Source organism: Emydura macquarii, unplaced genomic scaffold (assembly GCF_026122565.2).
Source record: "Emydura macquarii macquarii isolate MOO-44397 ecotype Brisbane River unplaced genomic scaffold, CSIRO-AGI_Emac_v2 contig_1110, whole genome shotgun sequence".
Taxonomy (NCBI): Eukaryota; Metazoa; Chordata; order Testudines; family Chelidae; genus Emydura; species Emydura macquarii.
This window is the reverse complement of record NW_027131247.1, coordinates 509952-531843: the sequence shown is the minus strand read 5'-3', so window position 1 is coordinate 531843 and position 21892 is coordinate 509952. Positions and strand designations below refer to the sequence as shown.

Genomic DNA, 21892 nt, shown 5'->3' with positions numbered 1-21892 from the left:
ACTGATCTATACATTTCCACTTAAAAACAACAGCACTGAGATTAACTCAATATAATCAGTCAAATTTGTGAATTTCAGATTGTGCGACAAAGAAACCCTTAAAGAAAGATTTGAACTCCCTTGCCCAAGAAAACACCCTGAAATGTTTATTAATATTTTCAGTTACAGCTTCCACTAATAACGACAATTTTTCCCATGTAAAATAGCACTGTGCCATTGAGAGCATAGCAGCACATGTACAGTTGATGATTCTACTAGGACTCAGCAAAGACTTCCTTGTTCACAACTGGTGTCCCCCAAACAATACTAAGGACAGAATATACATGATACACAATATCACAACATACATAATATACTGTTCCAATATGCAGGAGGACTGCAGTTCAAATGTACTTAACATGCAAAGAATGTCAAGATATTTTTGGAAACGGTAAGAGGTAAAGAATTAAAGTGTAGTACATACTGTTAACCTCTTCATCCAGAGCCTTCACTTTCCCTTTCTTTTTGATGAGTTGAATTTTGCCGGCATTAGCCTCCCAGTCTTTGTCATTTCCTCCATCGATTCCCACACCTAACAGATTCCCGTAAAAAACACGAAACAAATTGTGAAGCACAGAAACATATGTTGCACCATCTGTGTTTTACATTCAAAGAAACGGAGAGACAAACTTTAGAGCATTACTTTTATTTCTCCCTCCTCAAGAATAACCGTACAAAACCCCTTAGATTACAAATAAATAATCCCCTTGTTATCTTAAAAGGCATTTTGAAATCCTTGGATGAAAAGCACTGAGAATATTTTAATGTAAATCTGCAATTACTACTCAGAAAACATCTTTTACGTACTCCGGGTGCAACAATGTAGTACAGTCTGTTTGAATTTGTTGCAAACAAGAGAGCAGTGGAAAGATAAGACTTATTTGTGGCCATGTGCCTTAATAAGCATACCAGTAAGATGGCAATTTACAATATAAAAGGAAAACATTGTTACTTTATCCAATGACCTACCTGCAGAATCATATCCTCTGTACTCCAGTCTCTGAAGCCCTTTGATAAGAGTCTCCAGGATCTCCCGCCTTGTCCGGGGAACATGGTAGTTTAGGTAAGCAAAGATACCTATAGAAAAGAAAGTTATATTTGATGAGGGGTCCATTTAACTTGATGACAAAGTACCAAATGACAGAATGTTGTGTTGGATTTCCATGGGCACAAAGGATAAGGTGCAAGATCTGCCATGCTGAAGTTAACCCTTGCCAATTCTCTGACAAGAAAGCACCATTAAATTCTTATCCTTTCCACACCTGTTCTAAGTTCTCTCAGGGCAGGGACAGTGCTTACACTTGGAAAACCAAGACTAAACCTTCACTCCCACTGTTCTCCTGCCACTAAAATCAACTGAACAAAATGATCAACCACTAGAGAGAAACTTGGTAGTGCTGGAGACTGAACTTTCACATGAGCTGAACTTAAATTATGGAACTCACTGCCCTAAAACAGAAGGCCAACCACTGATCTCACTATTTCAGAACTAAAGTTCAGATTTAGGAAAGTACTTAAGCAAAGGCTTAATTTAAGCACATACTTAGGCTTTTTTTTAATAGGTTTTTTTCCCCTGAATTGGGACCCACATGCAGAACTCATTTTTTCAACACAGCTTCCCCTCAATGAGTTCTGCACACAGACAAATACGCAACACACCCATTCACTCATACACTCCAACGTCCTTACAAATGAATCACGCTATTTCCCCTATAGGTTGGGAAGAAGGAAAGATGAACTGTTATTTCTATTTTTACTAGCACTCAGATACTATGGTGATGGAGGCATATAAGCACGTAGCTCTATAATGAAAATTAAGTTATTTGGATTTTTTTCAGAAAGATTCCCTTTGTTACTGTGATGAAGCAGCAACATATGACAACATTTATTTGGATGAAGAACATTTGTACTGGAAAACTATTCCTTCACCCTGCCCTAAGATTTTAAAAAAGAAAAGACATCAGTAAGTAGAAAAGTGAGAAAAGTTTGCAAATTTAAAACATACACCTATATACATCCACGGCGTAAACTTCCAAAAGGGACTAGTGATTTTGAATTCCCAACGTGAGATATCTTAAAGGGCATTTCAGAAAATGGATGTTCAGTTATTTCTAAAAAGGTGGTTATTTTTAATGTCACTCAAAAACTGGGGCACCCCAAATCACTAACTTACTTTAGAAAATGTAGGCTATATTTTTAATCAACATGTCTTCCCCCGCCTCACCCATAGTCAGGTAAGTAGTCTTTACACACGCAAGGTGACCTCAAAGACAATAAGGTCTACTTGTATACAAAAGGACTATTCACATGAGTAAGTAGCTGCAAGATTGTGTTCTTGACATTGCCCTAGATAATTCAAAACTCTCTGATCATTTCTTTTGTATATTGAGAAGCATGAGCAGAAAATTCTAGGTTTACAGAGACACTGAATCTCACGTTACAAAGCCGTGAAATGTTTACCGGGTACCTGTTCACCTGAGGCAGACAAGCAGATAGGTAGGACCTGCAGCACGGCAGTACCCTAGACCCTGATGCCCTTCTGCCAATCCGCTCCTTTTTCATGTAGACAGCAGTTTGTGGTGTTAGACAAGTTTGGAGCTTTCCATCCCCAAGCTGATGGCATGGAAGGGAAGCTTTGTCTTCTGATTTCCACAATCTTGGTTTCAAACTTAGAAGTGAAAATTACCAGAGAGAAGGGAGCATCTCTCTTCTCCTTCTGCAAATAAAGCACCTCTATTTCTTCCTCAACTCCTCTTGGTTGTGGAAAAAACTGGATGGAGAGAAGTTCCTCTTCTTAATCAATATCTTTGAGCTACTGGGAAAGCAGCAGCAGCTTCTCACTTGCCCTGTTTCACTTCCACCCCTCTTTCCTGGCAACTTGAATGCCTCTGTGACTACTCACACCTTGTCTACACTTGAGGCAGCATGTCAGGTACGTGTAGCTACGTGTTGCAGTGAAAAGCAGACTGGGTCCACACGTATCACGACCGCGTGTAGCTCCACACTTTCCTTCCCCTCTTCCAACCCCATCCCCACCTGTCTGGCTAGAGTTTTACTGTCTGCTAATTAGACATATTTAGTTTATTGCATTTCCAACACTGCACTCTTCAAGCACACAACCCCCCTCTCTGCAACTGAATAGACTGCAGAAAGTTGCCCTCTCAAGACACTGAGGCTGCACATTTCAACTGTATCCGAGCCTCCTAAAAGCCTTTAAATGACTTCCAGTCTTACATTCACTCAGTGCTACTCTGATCACGCTTGCTTTGGCCTAGGCTACACCTACAACTCTTGTCAACCTAGCTACATTGCTTAGGGCTGTGAAATTTCATACCCTGAGCACCACAGTTAGGTCAGGCTAACCCCTAGTGTAGAAGCATCTAGGTTGACAGGAGGATTCTTTCATAAACTTAGCTATCACGTCTCAAAGAGATGGATTGACTACATGACCAGAAAAATCCCTTCCATCCATGTCCACACTACAGCGTCACAGCTGCAGCACTGCTGAGGTGTGAACATGGACTTCATTGTGTTATTGCTAATCAGTACACTTTTAAGGCTGTGCAATGACGCCTTATTTTAGTAAACATCCAAAAAGCCATAGGTGATCCTAGGCTGTTTCAGATGGCTGCTGCTGAGAAAGTGCTAGTGTGCAGAAGCACAGATATGAAATGCTTTTTAATTCTCTTCTTAAACAAGTGAAAGAGATTCAGAAGACCAAAGTATGCAGAGATGGGGAAAAGAAATATACATGTGTAATGGCAGAATTTAGAATGTGGGGATCAGATCATTCAAAGTCTTTTGATTTCAGAATCTCTCTGGGTCAAAAATCTAGCCCAGAACAGTATAAACTGAAAATTACCATTTAGTTTCCATTCATATGCAAAATGAGTTGGTGGTCTCAGTCTCTGTCCAGTTTCTAGTGGGTAGATAGCTATGGCGCAAAATCACAACCACTATTAGGGCTCTTAACACAGATGCCAAAGACTGAATGAGCATAAAGACCCTCCCTTACTTACAGATAGCTCACCTGGATTAGGCTTGAGACACACTGCTGCCTATTTTCTATTTGTTCTGTAGCTAAACAGGATACTTAGGCCTGGTCTACACTGCCTGCGAAATTTGGCAGCAGTCGACGGGAGTTACACATGCAACTCAGAGTAGCTTGCATAACGCCCATTGACCTCATAACTTCTGTTTAGTGCGTCGTCTCTGCTGCGCCGACGGGAAATGTGTAACCATTGACGCAGCGCTGCGCTTTTTGGGGAGGTGGTTTTATTAAAATCGACTTCCGGATCGATTGAGCGGGTCTTCACTTCCGCTCAGGCAATCTGGATAAATCAATCTGACACCATCAATGTAAAGACACACCCTTATATCTGTAAAGCTGTCATTCTGGCACTTGTCTTGAGCTCTAAAAATGTACTGCTGTTTTAAAAATAACACACAGCTCACTCATGAGGATAGCAGAGAAGATATGTGGAACCAAGGCTAAAAATGTCACAAGAAGCAGGAAAAAAAAAGACGACAAGGAGTATAGCTGTCAACATCAGAAAATGTAGAGTTCATGAATCATAACTGTCAGCTACAGAAAATGTGGTGATTAGAACTAATAATACAGAATAAGTCAAGAAACTGAAGAGGTGTTCCAAAAGGAAGAGCATACAAAGACAGAGATTCAGTTCTAGTTGGCTTCAACCTCTATCTTGACAGAAGAACTCAAATACTTGGGATGATAATGGAGACCCTAACAGTAAAATAAATTTCTATGTAAGACAATGATGAAGGCAAAGGAAAAGTAGGAGAAGCAGGTTTCAAAACCCTTCTGAGCGAGAGGAAGACGGAATGGTAATGTAATACAAATGAAAAAGCAGCACAGAATGTCTAGTCATATTAAAAATACGATATACCAGGTAAAAGTGATCAAAGATTAAATTTCCTTAACTATGCTATTAGCAAAAGTATGGGTTAAAAAAATTAAACGTTTGAAAAATCCTTTCACCATTTATGCTGTTTGTCCATGCTGAGTGATGTTAACAAAAAAAATTAAAAATTAGACCATTAAATTTCACTTTTTCTTTGGAAAAAGTTTTTAGTCTCTCAGCATTAACACAGCGAATCTTTGGTTTCACAACACTGCAAGAGAAAATGTCAATCCAAATGTAAAAAATATTGTTGACGCTTTTGAAAAGCATTTCTAGCAATATTTAGGTTTTGTAACTCTTTTTGATTTTAAACATACTACCCTGGATGGTGACTTTGATCAAAAAAGAATCTGAATGGAATTCTATGTTGTCATGTTTCAACTGCTTTTTGTATCAAATTTGCTCTGTTTGCAACAGAATGATTTTCTCTTTCCTGACCACCAGTAATGAAGGTTCTGCCGATCAAATGATGCTCCAAATTGTACCTGTGCAACCTCATTGTCTTCAAATCACACCTCCAGTTATACCTGTGCGAGCCCAGGTAAAGGAATGTGGAGATCACACCTCCAGTTATACCTGTGCGAGCCCAGGTAAAGAGGAATGTGGTTATGCTGGTATAACTAAAGGCACACTTTGAAGACAGTCAGGCTGTACAGCCATATCTAAAAGAAGAATTTGACCTGTAGAACCTGGGCTGCTGGTGTTAATGAGCGAGATGAAGAAAAGTCTCTCAGCACCCAGGGTAAGGTGGCAGCTAGGGAAAAGAACATTTTTTTACTTGTAAATTGAGCAAAGAGATCATTTCAGTGAACTCTAGCTCCCAAACTCACAGCTCTTTGGGCTCCCGGTGCCCCTGGGACCCTGCCAGACAAACTACTCTGATTCATAGACTGTAAGGCTAGAGGTTACCATTGGGATCATGGGTATATAGGTCACAGGCCAGAGAGCTTCCTCAAAATAATTCTTAGAGCACACATATCTTAAAAAAAAATCCAATCTTCATTTAAAAATGGTCAGCGACGGAGAATCCACAACGATTATTTAATATTTGTTCTCCATGTAAACACTTACAGATTGTAATCAAATCACTCCATAACCTTCTCTTTGTTAAGATGAATACATTGAGTTCCTTGAGTCTATCACTAGAAGGCAGGTTTTCTAATCCTTTAATCAGTCTCGTGGCTCCTCTCTGAGCCCTCTCCAATTTATCAACATCCTTCTTGAACCATGGGTGCCAGAACTGGACACAGTACTTCAGCAGTGGTCATACCAGTGCCCAACATAAGGTGAAATAACCTCTCTACTCCTACTTGAGATTCCCGTTTATGCATCCCAGGATCGCATTAGCTCTTTTGGCCATAGCGTGGGACTAGGAGCTCATGTTTAGCTGATTATCCTTCCTCCTCTTCCTCTCCCGTGCCCCCCCCCCCCCTCCCACCTCCCAAAAGAAATTTCAGACAGGCTCCCACCACTACCCAAGTGCTGGCTCCCTGCCAGAAGCCCTGGGAGTTTGGAGCTGCCTGGTTCCCTTGGCAGCCTGCAGGGGCTCTGGGACCTGAAGAAACTTAGCCAAAAAGTCAAAATAGGAGGTTGTTTCCACTTTTTTAAAACAGTTTTGGAAGTCCTGTTCCTCTGGAAATGTCAGCGGTTTGTTTTTTACTCCATTTCAGAAAGAAAAACCTTTGAAGTTTCAGAATTTCCCGAGGAATGGGAATTCCAGTTCTAGCCAGGCTTCATGCAATTGAAAGCAGCAGCAGTGCCAGTGAGCTGGAGGTAGGCTCATATGTAAGAATGCCACTGGGGCCACACCCCTTTAGTGAGAGTTCTGGAGTGAATCAGAACGAGCGAAGACTACTGAATTCCTGAAGGACATTTTTTATATATTTATAAAACTTGCACTAAAAATAAAGTACCAACAGCCCTAATTTGTGCTAACTTGAGTCATAATAGGAGATATGAGAGGCTCAGGAGATAGACTCAGACCCCTCTGCAGTCCATTATAGGCATGATACCAAGGCCACCCAGACTAGGAAAAATAGTTAAAGTGTTTTAAAACATGGGCCCTATCTTAGAGCAGGTTTCTAATACTCCAACATTGAAATAGAGAAAGGTGTTACTGAAACATTCTTTGTGGCAACCACCTAATTATACACTGCAACACTTTTGATAGCTTAGCATAGACAGGCATTTTTGTCAATGCACACTGTAACTGCTGGCATTATTAATGGCCAGGGTGTGTTGGCAGGGGTATCATAGAAACAGACTTCTTTAGAGATCACTAGCTCACTCTGATAGGACTAACTATGCTGAAACAAGAATGAAAAACATCACAAGGGAGTTACTCATTGCATTCAATTAAAAATGACAAATTATGTTCCCTAAAACCAAGGCCTTCTCCTTCTTTCATTCATGTTCCAAAAGAACACTGCCAAGATTACTAGGATTAAAAAAAAAAATCTAACTTCACAGCATTCCCTAAGGTAGCATCTTCCAGGAATTTTCCAACAGATCCTTGCAGGCATGTTAAAAATATGACTACGTGATTTCCCGAGATGATCACTAACACTAACAGGTATATGACTTTAGTATAATCTAGTCTGATTCCACATTTGTTCTGAAATAAACACAAGCACTAACTGACTTTGAAGAAGTTGGAGCAAATTATTTACTGTAGAGCAATTATCGCCTGTGCTCCTATCTCTTACTACTGAAGAAACGCTGATTAGCAGTTACAGCAAGGGATGGAAAGTTAGGACTGAGTTCTATGCCTTGCTTGGCAGCATGTGACTTGAGCAAGTCACTTGATTTCTTTGTGACTCAGTTTGCCCACCTATAAAAATGGGGTTGCAAAGCTGAATGTGCTTTGAGATCCTACAGAAGCATTATTTATTTCCAGTAGCAGCTGCAACATGCTAAGTACTGTACAAACACAGAAGAAACGTCCCTACCTCAGACAGCTCACAATGCTAAGCATTATTGCTACAGCAAGTATTTACAGTATTAGGGACTATCCACACATGGAGTTAGTTATTCAGGAACTGGATTTACCCCACGTGGGTTAAACTAAACAGAAACAAGGCACTCTTGTTCTGGAAGAAGAGCATCTACCAGACGTGGAGTTGTCCAGGAAGCACTGTTCCTGACTGGCTTCATGCACGCACACGCCCTATAGCAATGTTTACTGTATATTTGTACCATGCTATAAGGGTGCCTTACATTTTTAGAGTAATTCCCACAGACTATCCTATCAGTTCATCCATGCACTAACACTAAAGGACTCCTTTGTCCTGATGATAATCATTAAGGTCTTGATCCTGGAATGAGCTCTGTCTGTGCAAAATTTGTTGCAAGATTAGGGCCTAAATTAGATAAATCAATTAAATGCCTGATTAAATAAAAACATCTTGCAAACCAGGAGAGGGGAGGGAAGCAAGGACTTCCCTACAAATGAAACTGAGAAACTAAATGCCAAACACGTTCTAAGATTAACTACAAAACCTTAGGCACCAAAAGAAAGCAGAACGTAAGGTAAAAACAACGAGAGTTCTGTAGCACTTTGAAGACTAACAAATTTAGGTATTCTTAATCCTACCTCAGCACACAGAGATGCATCTGATAGCTTCTTGATGTCTCTTCCAGCCCTAAACTTCTACGCTGCTTCAGCCAATGCTCAGTTCTGCGGGGTGCCAATCACCCTGAACTCCTATTTACTCCACTGGGAGTAGAGGGTGCTGAAAATCCTGCAGGACTGGATCCCCTTCATTTCCCTGCTGCTTGCTAAATTCAGCTGGAAAGCTGTGTGAATCACTCAATGCAGAGAAGATGCTAAGTCTATGCAGCTGTAGGAAACTCATGGTCAGAAATGAGCAGGTGACTGTTATTAGGGCTGCAGCCTACAGATGGGATAGTTAGCTTACTTTCACAGCATCAGCTTCTCACAGTACCTCAGAGAGAGCAGACCCATTTTGTGGAGGAACAATACTTGTGCACCGGATGGCTTCTTTACTGCTCACATGCATGCAAGTGTCTTTATATATGAAAGACAAGATTTTTCCGAATTAGATGAAATTACTGGTCCCATCAATCTGCCATCCCACCTCGAGTAGTTGCCAGCAGCGGATGCCTAGGGCCCTACTGATTTCATGACCCTGAAAAATGTGTCACAGACTATGAAATCCGCCTTACCCTGTGCTGGGAGCTCCTCCCGCAAGCGGGCTTCCACCCTGTGGCTTCTGCAGGGGCTTCTGCCCCTGCAGCTTCTGCCTGGATTTGGATGCCAGTTTTTCCAGAGGCCCTCAAATTGCCAGGGGGCCCCTGCACTGCCTGGGACTAGCATCAACCTCCCCCCTGTTCCCTTTTGTCAGGACTCCCCCAGTTACACCACCATGTAATTTCATATGTAAACATCTGGATTTATGAAACTGACCAATTAAAAAACCATCTTGCCATGAAATTGTCTGAAATGGACTTTAAATTTGGTAGGCCCCTGCTGATGCTTCAGAGGAAGCCATCTAACTAATTCTGCAATGGTGTTCACGGGACTGAAAAAATCTCCTTCCTGACTCTTGCTGCAATCACTACAAAACCTGAAATATGAGTTGTCATCAGTCAGATTACATCCTGAATAATTACAAATAATAATAGATGTAAAATTACTCAGCCTTTAAAAAATTCCAGCAACAATATCTGACTGGTTTAATTATTTACAAGACTATTAGGCCTGATCACCTTGCAAAACCTGTTTTCAAACTACCTGAGATGGGTCTGAACTGAGTAAATGCATCCACACCACAGACTCACTTAATCCATCCAGGATATAGCTGGCAAACTGATTTGTCCTGTGAATATTGTATTACAGAAGCCTTGAATAACCATGATGAAATCTTACCAACCCAAGCACCAAATCCATTTATCTGCCCCTTGCCATCTACGGTGATTGTTAAGAATAAAATATTATACTTGCTCATCACAAAACCAAAACAAACAAAAATCTGACTTGCCCCAGGCAAGTGGGAAATAGCATTACAAAGGCTGGATCATTTACTGTGGGTGCAACCAAACAGGTTTAGAGGTGGTGATTTCCTCATACTTGCCTTAAGGCATTTGAACTTTAAGTCATCAGTGCATTGAGGTTTCAGGACTGCTCCTGCCAAGAGAGCAGAGCTAATAGGGTGAAGTTAACTTAACGGCAACTGTTATGTTCTACAGTACAGCCTCAGAGTTACGAACACCCCAGAGTTATGAACTGACCAGTCAACAACACACCTCATTTGGAACCAGCAGTATGCAATCAGGCAGCAGCAGAGACCAAAAAAGAACCAGTGCTGTGTTAAACATAAACTTCTAAAACAAAATTAAGGGAAAACAGCATTTTTCTTCTGCATAATGAAGTTTCAAAGCTGTATTAAGTCAATGTTCAGCTGTAAACTTTTGAAAGAACCACCATAATATTTTGTTCAGAGCTATGAAAATTTCAGAGTTACCAACAATCTGCATTCCCGAGTTGTTTGTAACTCTGAGGTTCTACTGTATTTAGGTTCTTACTGCCATTTCTCTAGTATATGAACACCTTCTAAACCATGAAACTGAGAAGTGAGAACTAAGAACTGAGAACTTTTAGCTGGCCATAATTTTTGTAATAAATTAGTGGTCATGTAGAATGTCCCAGCTGTTGCTATGTTGAGTAACAGTCACTCAGAACTACAGCTGGCTGAAACACAGGATGTCAGTTTCACTCAGGAGCTACCAGGGCTCCCAGGGTCCATGGCTGAGGGGCAGTCCTGCCAGGAAGACTAACTTGAGGCTGGGAACCTCAGGGCTTCCAGCCTCCCAGGCAAGCTAGCCAACTCACAAGCAGATAGCCTGGGGAGCCAGCTGGCCCAAGGATCTGGAAGCCCTGTCCCATGAACTCCAGGTTTCCAGCTCTGTGTCAGTGAGCTCAAAACCCCTGAGCTCCCCCCCCTGACACACCCCTCCCAATTTCCAGGCTGCCTGCTGCAGAACTGGAGGCTAGACACAAAGAGCCCTGGCTAGACCAGAGTTCCCCATGATTCCAGGTGTGTTGCTAACGAGCTGGGAGTCTAATGTCCTGAGACCCCACCTCAAGGTAGGTCTCCCAGGGCTTCCCGGACTGCCAGGTTCCCAGCTCCACAACTGGGAGCCTGGAAATCTAGGAAGCCCTTGCACAACGGTGGAGCCATGGATCCTGGAAACCTGAGGCTCCTGGCCCCAGGGCAGTCTGCACTGCGAAGATGCCCTGGACTTGTAAGTCTGGGCTCTCGAGCCCTAAGGCAGTCCACACAGCAGGGCTCCCACAGACCCAGGAGGCCGGAGGTCCCTGTCCCTGGGGCAGTCTGCATGGCAGGACTCCCCAGCAGCCCACCAGGTGAGCTGGCAGGGAACCAGGCAGATTTCTATCAGGTTTGCCTGGCAAACAGGGTTGCACTAGAACCCTGCCTGTGATTCAGCAAAGGTTTGTCGACCCCGACTCACGTTCACCAGCAATTTCAGATCCAGTGACTTTTCCAACCAGCTCTACTCAGAACTGCTTGGTGACCGCAGGAATAGAACTCAGCCCTTCCTGTTCCAAAAGCATAGACCCCTGACACTTGACCTACAGGAGAATCTGATGGCTGTTAGTACAGGATCAATAACATGCAACTGAATAGTTCAGATTCCATCCAACAGAAGACAGTTGTGCTTTTGTGAACACCAGTTCAACACATAGCATTTTCAAGTAATTTAGCCCCCCCTTCACTTCACCCGCTACAACCTTCATTTTCTACCTTTCTGCATTCCCTGCAGCGAAAGGCTCCTTCGCCTTTAATTCTGGCTATGATGATAATCTATAATTTAACTGTTTCTTTTGGTATTCAACATTTTAAAGTAGGTGATACATTTCTCACAGTAGGACAATTTGTTCGGTTCCCTCCGATCTTTGTTCAATATTTAGGGAGAAGATCCTCTTACGCTAATAGTTTTATTTTACACCGTAACCCTCCACACAAACACACTACGGTAATGCTTCTTTTATACTCTGTTTTCATTTCTTCGGACAGGAAATCGCTCTGCGTCACCAAGCTACCTGGAGCAAGATGCAGAGACACGGGGTACAGCCAAAGCTCTGGTACCTTTCACAGTATTGAACAAGACATTCAAACATCCAGGAACAGTTTTGCTTGTATTAAAACAGAAGGATAATATTTGTGCAGGTATCCAGATCCAAAATACACACACTAACCAATGACTTTCAGAATGTTTAGTTTCACCACAAATTAAAAATAAATAAATAGCAGAATACTGCACATTTCAGAAGCTGGATTTCCCAAAAGAGAGACTCCCCTACTGCACCAAAGTTAGCGCTATACTTGCAGCAAACCATTTATAGTAATAATTGTCTATTCTATTCTTAGCATTGCCCCACTTTCCACTTTGAGAAAAATTAGCATAATGTAAGATGGAACACACATTACTGACTGCAGCTCTTCTTGACTTTATACTCTCTATAAACTACATAGCAACCTTTGTTATAACACTTCATGAAAAATTCAAAATCCTCTATTCCCCAGGAGGATGAAGAAATTGTGAAAGCGTGCAACACAGCACAGAGCTAATTTAGTTCAATAACAGAATTTAATTTAAAAATAAATATGAAGACAAACTAAATGGTGGACAGCAGGAAGCAAAAAATACAGCATAAATCTTTAGAGGCGCAACTGAGAAACTAATGTGACAGAAAAAAAATTGGAACAGAGGGACTTTTTTCTACTCGTGTCCCAACTATGGGGGCAGGACAAGAAAGATGTTCCCAGATATCATCAATAATCTGACTATAGATGGGCTTTTGAGAAGTGTCTAAGTGACTTAAGAGCACAAGCCCCATTGACTTAATATTATTTGTATTACCAAAGCATCCAGGAGCCATAATTATGGACCAAGATCCCATCGTGCTAAGCACCGTACAAACACAGAACAAAAAGACAGTCCATGCACACCAAGGAACTTACAATCAAAGCATAAGACAAGAGATAACAGATTGATGCAGACAGATGGAGGAACAGAAGTAAACAATGAGACAATACTGGCCATCATAGAGGGCAATAATTTTAGCACTCCAGATTCCTAACTGTTTTCAGGTATTTTGTAGGCATCACGGCAAAAGAGAGTTCCGAGGCGGTATTTGGAAGTGGACAATGAGTTAGCTTTGCGCATGTTTACGGAGCGCACCTCCCAATGGGAGAAAGTTTAAGGTTATTGTTTTCAAATGTAACAAATGAAGGATAACAGGTGGGAGTGGGGGGGACTGACACTATCACACACTAAGCCCAGGCTCTGACTCAAGCCCCATTCTGTCCACACACAAATCAGTCTGACTTGGGACAGCAAGCACTCAGGACCAGGGTCCTAGGATCCCGCTAGGTGGGCGGGTCAGAGCCCGAGACATCCAAGCCCTGTTATTCTGCAGTGTGGTCACAGCCCAAGGGGCAGACCCGAAACAAAAAGTCTGTTGCAGTATAGATGCGTTAGCATGGCTGAGAGATCCAGGTCCAGCAACTGTAAATGCAGGTTTACAATGCGGACTGAACACTCAAGTGTGGACTTGGAAGGAACAAGTCCACAAGCCCGGATCCCACAGACTTCGGTTTACAAGGCAGTGTAGACATTCCGTAAGTGACTTAGGGCTTGTCTACACACCAGAGTTGTGGCAATTAAAAACACTTTAGTTAAGCTGGTGCAAGCTGACTTTCATTGGGACTTGTGCTTCTAGCCACTGAAGTGCTTTGGAAAATATCATCCTACACTCCTAGATAAAAGTAGCACCACCCTTTGTGCAACCTGCCACTGCATCAGATATGGACAAAATCACCAGAGCCACAGGGTGAAATCCTCTTGTGCAGGTCTTATTGTTCCACAACTATCCCTCAGATACGTAAGGCCTTGGCCTTGTTATACTTTGGAGCACTTGCATAGCATTTCATGCCAACAGAGTAATCTGAAGTTAGAGATGCTAAAATACTTTCTGATCTGGGAAGAAGCTGCATACAATTAATTTTACACGTTGTCATGGTCATCTCTAAAATAATGGCCACGTCTCCCAATCTGGAAATAAGTGAGGAACATTCAGTCAATGCACAATTCATCAACTTCATTTTCATACTGAAATTAGTGGCACGCATTTCAACTAGGCAACACACACAATCCAGCACTTATTTTAATTGTGTGTGTAGAAACGTGCCTATTAGTTCTAGTTCACTTCAACATACTTGCAAGGGCATCTCTTTCCAGCGAAGGATCATCTGGAAATGTCCTATACCTCTCAGTCACAAAGAACTGCCATGCAAAAGGCCCCATCCCCACCGCAAGGAGAACTGGGATGCATTCACGAATGGCAAATTGCCAACACGGTCTCCTCCCACTACCCCATGCTTTACCGCAAGGAAACATAGCCTGAAGCAGGAGATTTGTACAGGAACATTAAGAGGCCAGATTTTAAAAAGTTACTGTGTGTGAGAGAAACATATTCATTTAAAGACCATGTCATCTGCCCGGCCCCCAAAACTTCCCATCTATCATCATCCACCAACCTCCTAATACATCTCATAGTCTTGGCTACACACCCCCTTTCATCTTATACTCATCATTTCTATGCTTCCCCGCCACATTTGCCCCTTATACCCAGGGTGTCAAATATCTGGCCCGTGGGCCGGATATGGCCCACCAACCTTTTTGGTCCCGCCCCTGGCGACAGTGCGCGCTGCCCTGACATCTTGCGGCGTTGTATTCTCTGGCGGCGTCGCACGCTGCCGCCAGAGGGTACAACGCCACGAGATCTCGCAGCACCGGGCGCTGCCACGAGATCGGTGTACTCCGGTGGCAGTGCGTGGAGCGCTGTGTGCACGAGACAGAGCTCCAAAACTGCCCAGTATTGCGATGTATGGTATGTACAGCCCACTTGAAGTACATTTAATTCAAATCTGGCCCGCCATAGCAAATGAGTTTGACACCCCCGCCTTATACTCTCTATCACCCTTCATCCCACTTACCACTAACTCCTGCCCACTGTATTTCCCCCATCATTCATCCCCTGCTCTCCATGTTTCCCCCAATATTTCCTTCCAGCTTTCCCATATTCCCCACCCTCCTCTCCCAATATTTCCGTGATCGCCCCCAAAACCCCCACCCTTGCTCTCCCTCAATACGCCCAAGGTCCCCCACCCCTTGCTCTCCCCACTATAGCCCCCTTAGCTCCCCCTCACCCTCCACCCCAGCTCCTCGTATGCCCCCCACCCCTTTGCTCCCCTAATATATCCCCCTGCTCTGCCCACATCTCCCCCTGTATCTCCCCCCTGCTCTGCCCACATCTCCCCCTGTATCTCCCACCCCCTTGCTCCCCCGCCCCCCCCTTCCCTCCCCCGCCCCTTGCTCCCCTCACCCCCTTCCCCGCCGCGGGGTCCCTACCGCACATGGTTCCTGCGCCAGGGACGGGACGGGACGGGACGGCTCTGCAATGCAATGCAATGCAATGCTCTGCTCTGCGGGCCGGGGGCTGCTCCTCCTGGCAGGGCAGCGGCCGGGGGGCAGATCGCGCCGGGGCCCAAGGACGCACGCTCCCCGCGCTCCCTGCCATTGGGCCCTGCCGTGCACCGCCCCGCCCCGCGGTCAGCCCCGCCCACGGCTGCCGTGTCACTGGATGGGACGTGGCAACCGGATCCACATCCGCCCGCGGGGGGGGACAGGGAAGGCGAGAGCGAAGAGAAGGCAATAGCCCGGGGTGGGGCTGGAGGGAGGGTGAAGAGGAAGGGGCAGGCAGGGCAGGGGGAAGGCAGCAGCAGAAAGTAGGGCCAACCAGGAACCAGCACAAAGATGAACCCAGCCACTGACCCCTATGAGATGAGTCTGTCGGGTCTCAGGGTGCCTTCTGGATCCTTGGAACCGCCCCACTGGGCACAAACTGGCTCCCCTGCTGCCCAGCTGAGCGGAGAGCGGGTGGGTGAATGGGCCCTGCAGGCTGAACTCCCCCTACACCCTCCAGGGCAGCATGGGAGAAGCCCAGCCCATCCTATGGATGCATGTCCTAACCTCAGAAAAGCTCTAGTTCTTGTCTTTAACCAGGCGCTCACAGTCCTGTAACTTGGTGGCTATGCTAAGCGGTGCCCAACCTGGCCCGCATTTCAAGGGACGTGTCAGTATCCCCCCCAACAGCCAAGAACTATTCCATTACAGCAAACATCCACGGGGAGACATATATGGGGAGCAGAGGCACAGGGTGTGGGGGAGCATAGGGGGGCTATTTAGGGCATATTAATTGGACTTCATCCAATTTCTGGGTCTGAACCATGAAACCTGAAAAAATGAGTTTCATTTGGACACCCTCTTATTACTAATGCTATTGTTTGAGCCCAAGGTGGGTGAGGTAATATCTTTTATTGGACCAACTTCTGATGGTGAAAGAGATAAGCTACACTGAGCTTTTCTTCAGGCCAGCACAGTCAGGCAAGGCAAGGTACAAATACCAGGAAGACACAATCCCTGCCTGTAGGCGATTATCATCTAAACCCTGGATAGACAACACTTCAGACACATTACACACCACATGATCAGGGACAGGAAGAAGAGCCAAGCCCAGGACGTTTTGGTGGGGAAGGAGTTTGGTCCCATTATTATTGAAGCTTATGTCTGATCTAAGCTTTTATTTGATTATAGGACATAGTTAAGGGCTAGAAACTGAAATCACATACGTAATTATATTAGGGAACAACAGAGTTTTGTAAGGTAGGGATCTAGTTACAACAGTGCAAAATGTGATACTGGGAGCACCATGGACCTCCTGTTGAGCAACATTTGACAGTAGTAAAATACATCTTGGGATAAATATAAAAAGTAAGAGCAATCTGTTAACCCTAATTGAAATTGTTGAATGTTTAGAAGTGACAGAACAACATCCTGAAGATATTAACTAGCTCCCACCTCATATACTACATGGCCCTGCTCATCCTAAATGAAGGACTCTTGATATACATGGTTAAAAAAAGACAGTCATATGACTACTTGGAAATCTCACTCAGATTTCTGCGCACTCAGGCACAATCCTAGCAACCAACCATTGTAAATCCCTGGGAACTGGAGTTTAGAACTCAGGTTTGGTAATTAGCTGTGAGCTAAAGCTTGACACAGAAGATCCGCTTACTATCTTTAGCTGGGAGGAACTTTGACTAGACAGCAGTGAAAGAAACAAGTTTAAACACATTAAGTGGCAGGTGAGTATGGCAGGAAGGCATCTATAACTGTAAAAGAAGGGTTTGTTTTTTAAGTCAGTCTAAATGGTGTTAATGAGGACACTTCATTTAAGGATCACAAAGCATTTCATTAGCATTAGTTAAGCCTCATCATTTGTATTATCCCATTTTACAGATGGTTAAACTAGGATACTGAAAAGTTAAGTGATTTGCCTAACTTCGCACAGTGAATGGAACCAGTCCCTTATTCTAATCCCTAGATAACGCTGTAAAATAATGATAAAGTTGAAAATCAGATGTATTTTGCTGGCAGAAGAGCTCCAGTTTAGCTGACAAAATATTAAACATCCAAAAGAATAAACAAGATGCATCTAAAAATTAAACAAATATCTGTCAAATACTATACAAAATAATTGTTTAAAGGGTAATGGAGACCCTACACTGCAAAAAGCTGAACAAGCCATTCTTCAAAAAGGAGAGGCAACAAATTTGTCCCTAAGTGCAAATTCTGAAAAAGCAAGTTTTCATCAACTACAAAAGTAAAGGAAATTTCCTACATTTTAAAAAATTCCAGTGACAACAGCTTTCTTAAAAAACAAAAACAAAAAACAACCGCCTGCCAATTGGGAAACACAGCTTTGCAGCTCTAAATTGAAACTGACTTGAAAAATACAAAACTCAACAGCCAGGACAGGCAGCAACAAGTAAATTTCATTATCATTCATCAAGTAATATGCAACTAGTAACCTACATAAATTAACACATTTTTTATAATGTGGTACTAATTAATTTTTTTCAGAATTTTCTTAAAATCATGCTGTTTAGTTCCCTCCCCTCCCCACACTCTCTTCTAAAGGTGGAGTGTTAGCCTTACATTTTTATTTTCCTCACTTTTGTCTGTGACTCCGTTTGATCCTACCTTAACATATTTCAATTAAGGGGCAGCAGAAATGCTGTGCCATTTGATAAGGCAATAATCTGGATTTTGAATGGGCAGATTGCAAGATTGAATAGTTTGTGACAATGAAAGAATCAGATTTCCTGGAGGGAAGCGGAATCTACTGCCCTATCATTATAGCACAACTCAGAACTAATAGAAATAAACTCTCCTTCCATCCCCTCCAACTTGTTGACATTGTAGGGCCTATTTGCCCAATAATTCATGAATGTCATCCCCATTAACTCAGGCACCACCAAGTTTTCATAGCCAATTTGTGAAACAGACTCAATCCATCTACTTCGTTCTTTTCCAGTTGTGCTTTTTTGCTGCCCCATGCTGAGTTAGGCTGAGAGACCACCCCCGCATTTTGCAGTTCTCCATGCTTAAACTCACTGCTGAATTTAGTATGAGCCAATGGCAACAATGAGATCTGAAGAGAGGCACCTAGATTTACTGGACATGATGGCCCTGATTCTGCTTTCAATGAAGTCAATGGGAATTTCCAACTTGAGTGGGAGAAGGGTCAGGCCTAAATCAAGGCCTCTACAGCACCCAAGAAATGCATAATTGTATGTACATTAGTACCAGCATAAATCCCAAGCGAGTGTATTTATTGCTAACACGCTACCCTCACAGGCACTTGAGAAACCCTATTGACATCCAAGGGTAATCTACACTGAGCTTGAATAGGCAGGGGACATAGTCCATGTTTCAAGGTGTGTTCACCCAAGGAACTAATAATGGCCTTCATACACCTTAAGCACCTTGTGCAGATTCTTAATGGTACCAATAACTTTGTGGATTGGGTTACCTAGAGACAGAATACACATATATTGACACTCAGGGTCAGTTCTAAGAGCAAGCAGGGCAGTCCCTATGGATATAGCTGTGCCATTTGAGTTTTTTGGCTGGCTTCATCTCCCTGATCAGCTACTCCTGCCGACACTGCTTTTGGAATCTGTATGTGTTCATTCTTGAAATGGTTACATCACTTTTCCCCCAATGGCCAAAATGAGGCTGCAAGATTTTTGTTCTTTTTCCAAGTCCTGCTCTGCACACTTTGTTAAAAACAAGTATAACTATTTCAGCTAGGGGTGTGACTTTTTTTTTAAAACCAAAATAGATGCATTAGTACAACCTCTACTATGTATGCAGTCACACCACTATAAGGGTGTTTGATACCAGCATAGCTTATTCCTGCACCGGAAAAGCTATCCTGGTATAGTTAAAGTGGTACAACAATCTAGTGAAGATATGGCCCAAGTGTATTACCAGCAGAAAAAAAGGAAATAAAGAAGTTTACATACCTGTCTGACAAAAAAAGACTTTGGAAACTTAACACTTATCTGAGGTGTTCTGGGTAAAACTCTTAAATGGTATAATCTTACTTGACATACAAATTTTGGCTACAGTCCTGAGTTTCAGATTGTTATCTACACACCTGCTAGGCAAAAAATCCAAAATAAATAAATAGTCTTTTGCAATCTTTGATGACATAGATTTCAAATAAATGTGCTGCTAGGTACTCTGAGCTATTACTTCCTGCTGTTCGGCTGAAAGTACCCGCTTCACAAATCCCATCACAGAGGGTTATGTTTGCTGATTGCTTCACATCATGCAAAGTTATATTATCAGATGTACTGCCATATAAAAAGACTTAACAAGCTAGTTTCCTCCAGAGGCTTGGAATGAATCACACCCTGTGAAAAAGCAGGTATTCTATCTCTACTGTGAACAATTTCAAGATGGCGAGAATGGAGATCGCTATCATTGAGTGTCTATAAAAGAAGAGAGCTAGAAGAGCTGTTTGCGCATTTGTGGATTGATTTTTTTTTTAAATCGTGGAGTATTTTGAATGTCTGAGTATCTGCGAAATAAGTGCAAGTGAAGATGTCAGTGGCAACCCTTAGCTCTTGTATTTTTCCACAGTATAGTAAAAGTACTGAGGTACAATATTCATATTAGACTTTCAAGCAGAATTCTCTATTTTCATTTCTAATAAGAGTTTTCAATATATTTTATTCCAAACACTATCACATAGTACAACTTTCATTTTTCAAACCCCAGCAATTCAAAAGCCACTGTCAGCTATGGCACCTGGAGTTGTACTTACGACAGACCGTAGACACATTTCAGAAGCCAATCTTCAGGGTTTGGCACTCCTACTGTTGGAAAGTTGCAGTAGCAGGGTTCTTTTGAAGGAGCTAGACTTCTTTCATGCAGAGCTTTGAATGTCCAGAGTGAAATTCCCAATGATCTGAACTGATAATGTTACCAACTTTTGGCTGTCATAAAATCAGAGTTTACTGTTATTAAAGGTGTATATAATATATATTAATATATAATTTACTTAGATTGTAAACAGTATGGGGCAGAGATAATTTTTTTTTTGTTCTGTTTGTACGGAAGCTAACACAATGGGGCCCTGCCACCACAGTACAAGTAATAATGTAATTGTTATACTGCCATCTAACATTTGTTTTATTCAGTTTAATAAATCAATGCCTTTTTTCATGTAAATCTAACGGTGAGTGTAATTTTTTTTGTTTGTATTTGTTTTGGTGCTATTAAATTTAAACTGATGCTTATTAGTAGACATTTAGAATATGAATGGACAGCCACCAATTACTTTGTAAATTTTTGCAGCTGTGTTTCATAAATAATTTTTTCCACATATCCACACACATTTTTTAATTAGTGAACAATTAGTGACCTCAGTTACTTTTGTCTGGGAATACTTCATTCGGAAATGTTGCCCACTGGTTACAGCAGGGGGGTGCTGTGAATCAGGATTGATTTGCGGTGCCAAGATCTCCTATTGACTTGTTGTGTGAACCTGGGCAAGTAACCACCTCTCCCTACACCTAGTTTATCCAGAGGTAAACAGTAGAATTTTAATTTGTATTACAGTAGCACCTACAGGCCCCCATTGTGCTGGGTGCTGTACATACACATAGTAAGACAACCCCTGCCCTAATGAACTTGCTATCTAAATAGACAAGACAGACAAAAATAGGGAGAAAGCTAGTATTACGCCCATTCACAGAGAAAAAAAAATGAGACCGAGAAACTGAATGTCTTCACCAAGGTCTCAGGACATCTATGGCACAGCTGAAACTGACATTCAAATCTACTGAATCCCAGTCCAGTGCTTTAAACACAAAGCTATCAGGGATTTAATGTATCTTCATTAAGCTTCAACTGCACTGCACCATAAGTGTAAAATATTAAAGGCCAAATTCTGCCCTCGTCTGTGTACATACAATTTCCACTGAATTCAGCGCTGGTTATGCATCCATAGCAGAGGCAGAACTGAGCTCTAAGTGTAGATGAGTGAATGCTGCCAATCTAAGCTAATAAAAATACTGACCAAAAGAGAGAAAGCACATCAACAGACAAATGCAGAGGACATACATTTTATTTAACTCAACATACACCTGCTTTGCATCTGAATAGTGAATAGTTTATGACCTGAAACTGACCTGAAATTAGGCTAAAAAAGCTCAGTTTTTGAGAAATCAGAAACACCCGCCATTTCGTACTTGGCTGCTGAAAGCACGAGCGTGGCATTAGCCTGTGCACAAGCTGGTCCTTTGATCACACGTCTGCCTCAGGGGTACTTTTCTTATAAATACATTAGCAAGATTAGACACTGTTTACTTCTAAGAGGGAGGGGGGCAAAAAGACACAGGAGTTCCAAACTCCAAATCCTGGTTTTTATTTATAAGACACGGCATTATTATGCCAAATGA

The 21892-nt window shown here is 42.5% G+C and overlaps 1 protein-coding gene across 2 annotated transcripts in view; it reads right to left on the bottom strand.

Moving 5' to 3' along the window:
* The window catches only part of GFPT1 (glutamine--fructose-6-phosphate transaminase 1), a 51283-nt gene extending 35811 nt beyond the window's left edge, over positions 1-15472 (bottom strand). For both annotated transcript variants that reach the window (XM_067545830.1, XM_067545831.1), the window contains exons 1-3: positions 15423-15472; positions 1009-1116; positions 464-571 (exon numbers count right to left, since the gene is read on the bottom strand). In XM_067545830.1, the coding sequence (XP_067401931.1) occupies positions 464-571; positions 1009-1116; positions 15423-15429 (223 nt within the window). In that variant the 5' untranslated portion in view covers positions 15430-15472. The remainder of the gene's footprint in view (positions 1-463; positions 572-1008; positions 1117-15422) is intronic.
* Between the last annotated feature and the right edge of the window lie 6420 nt (positions 15473-21892).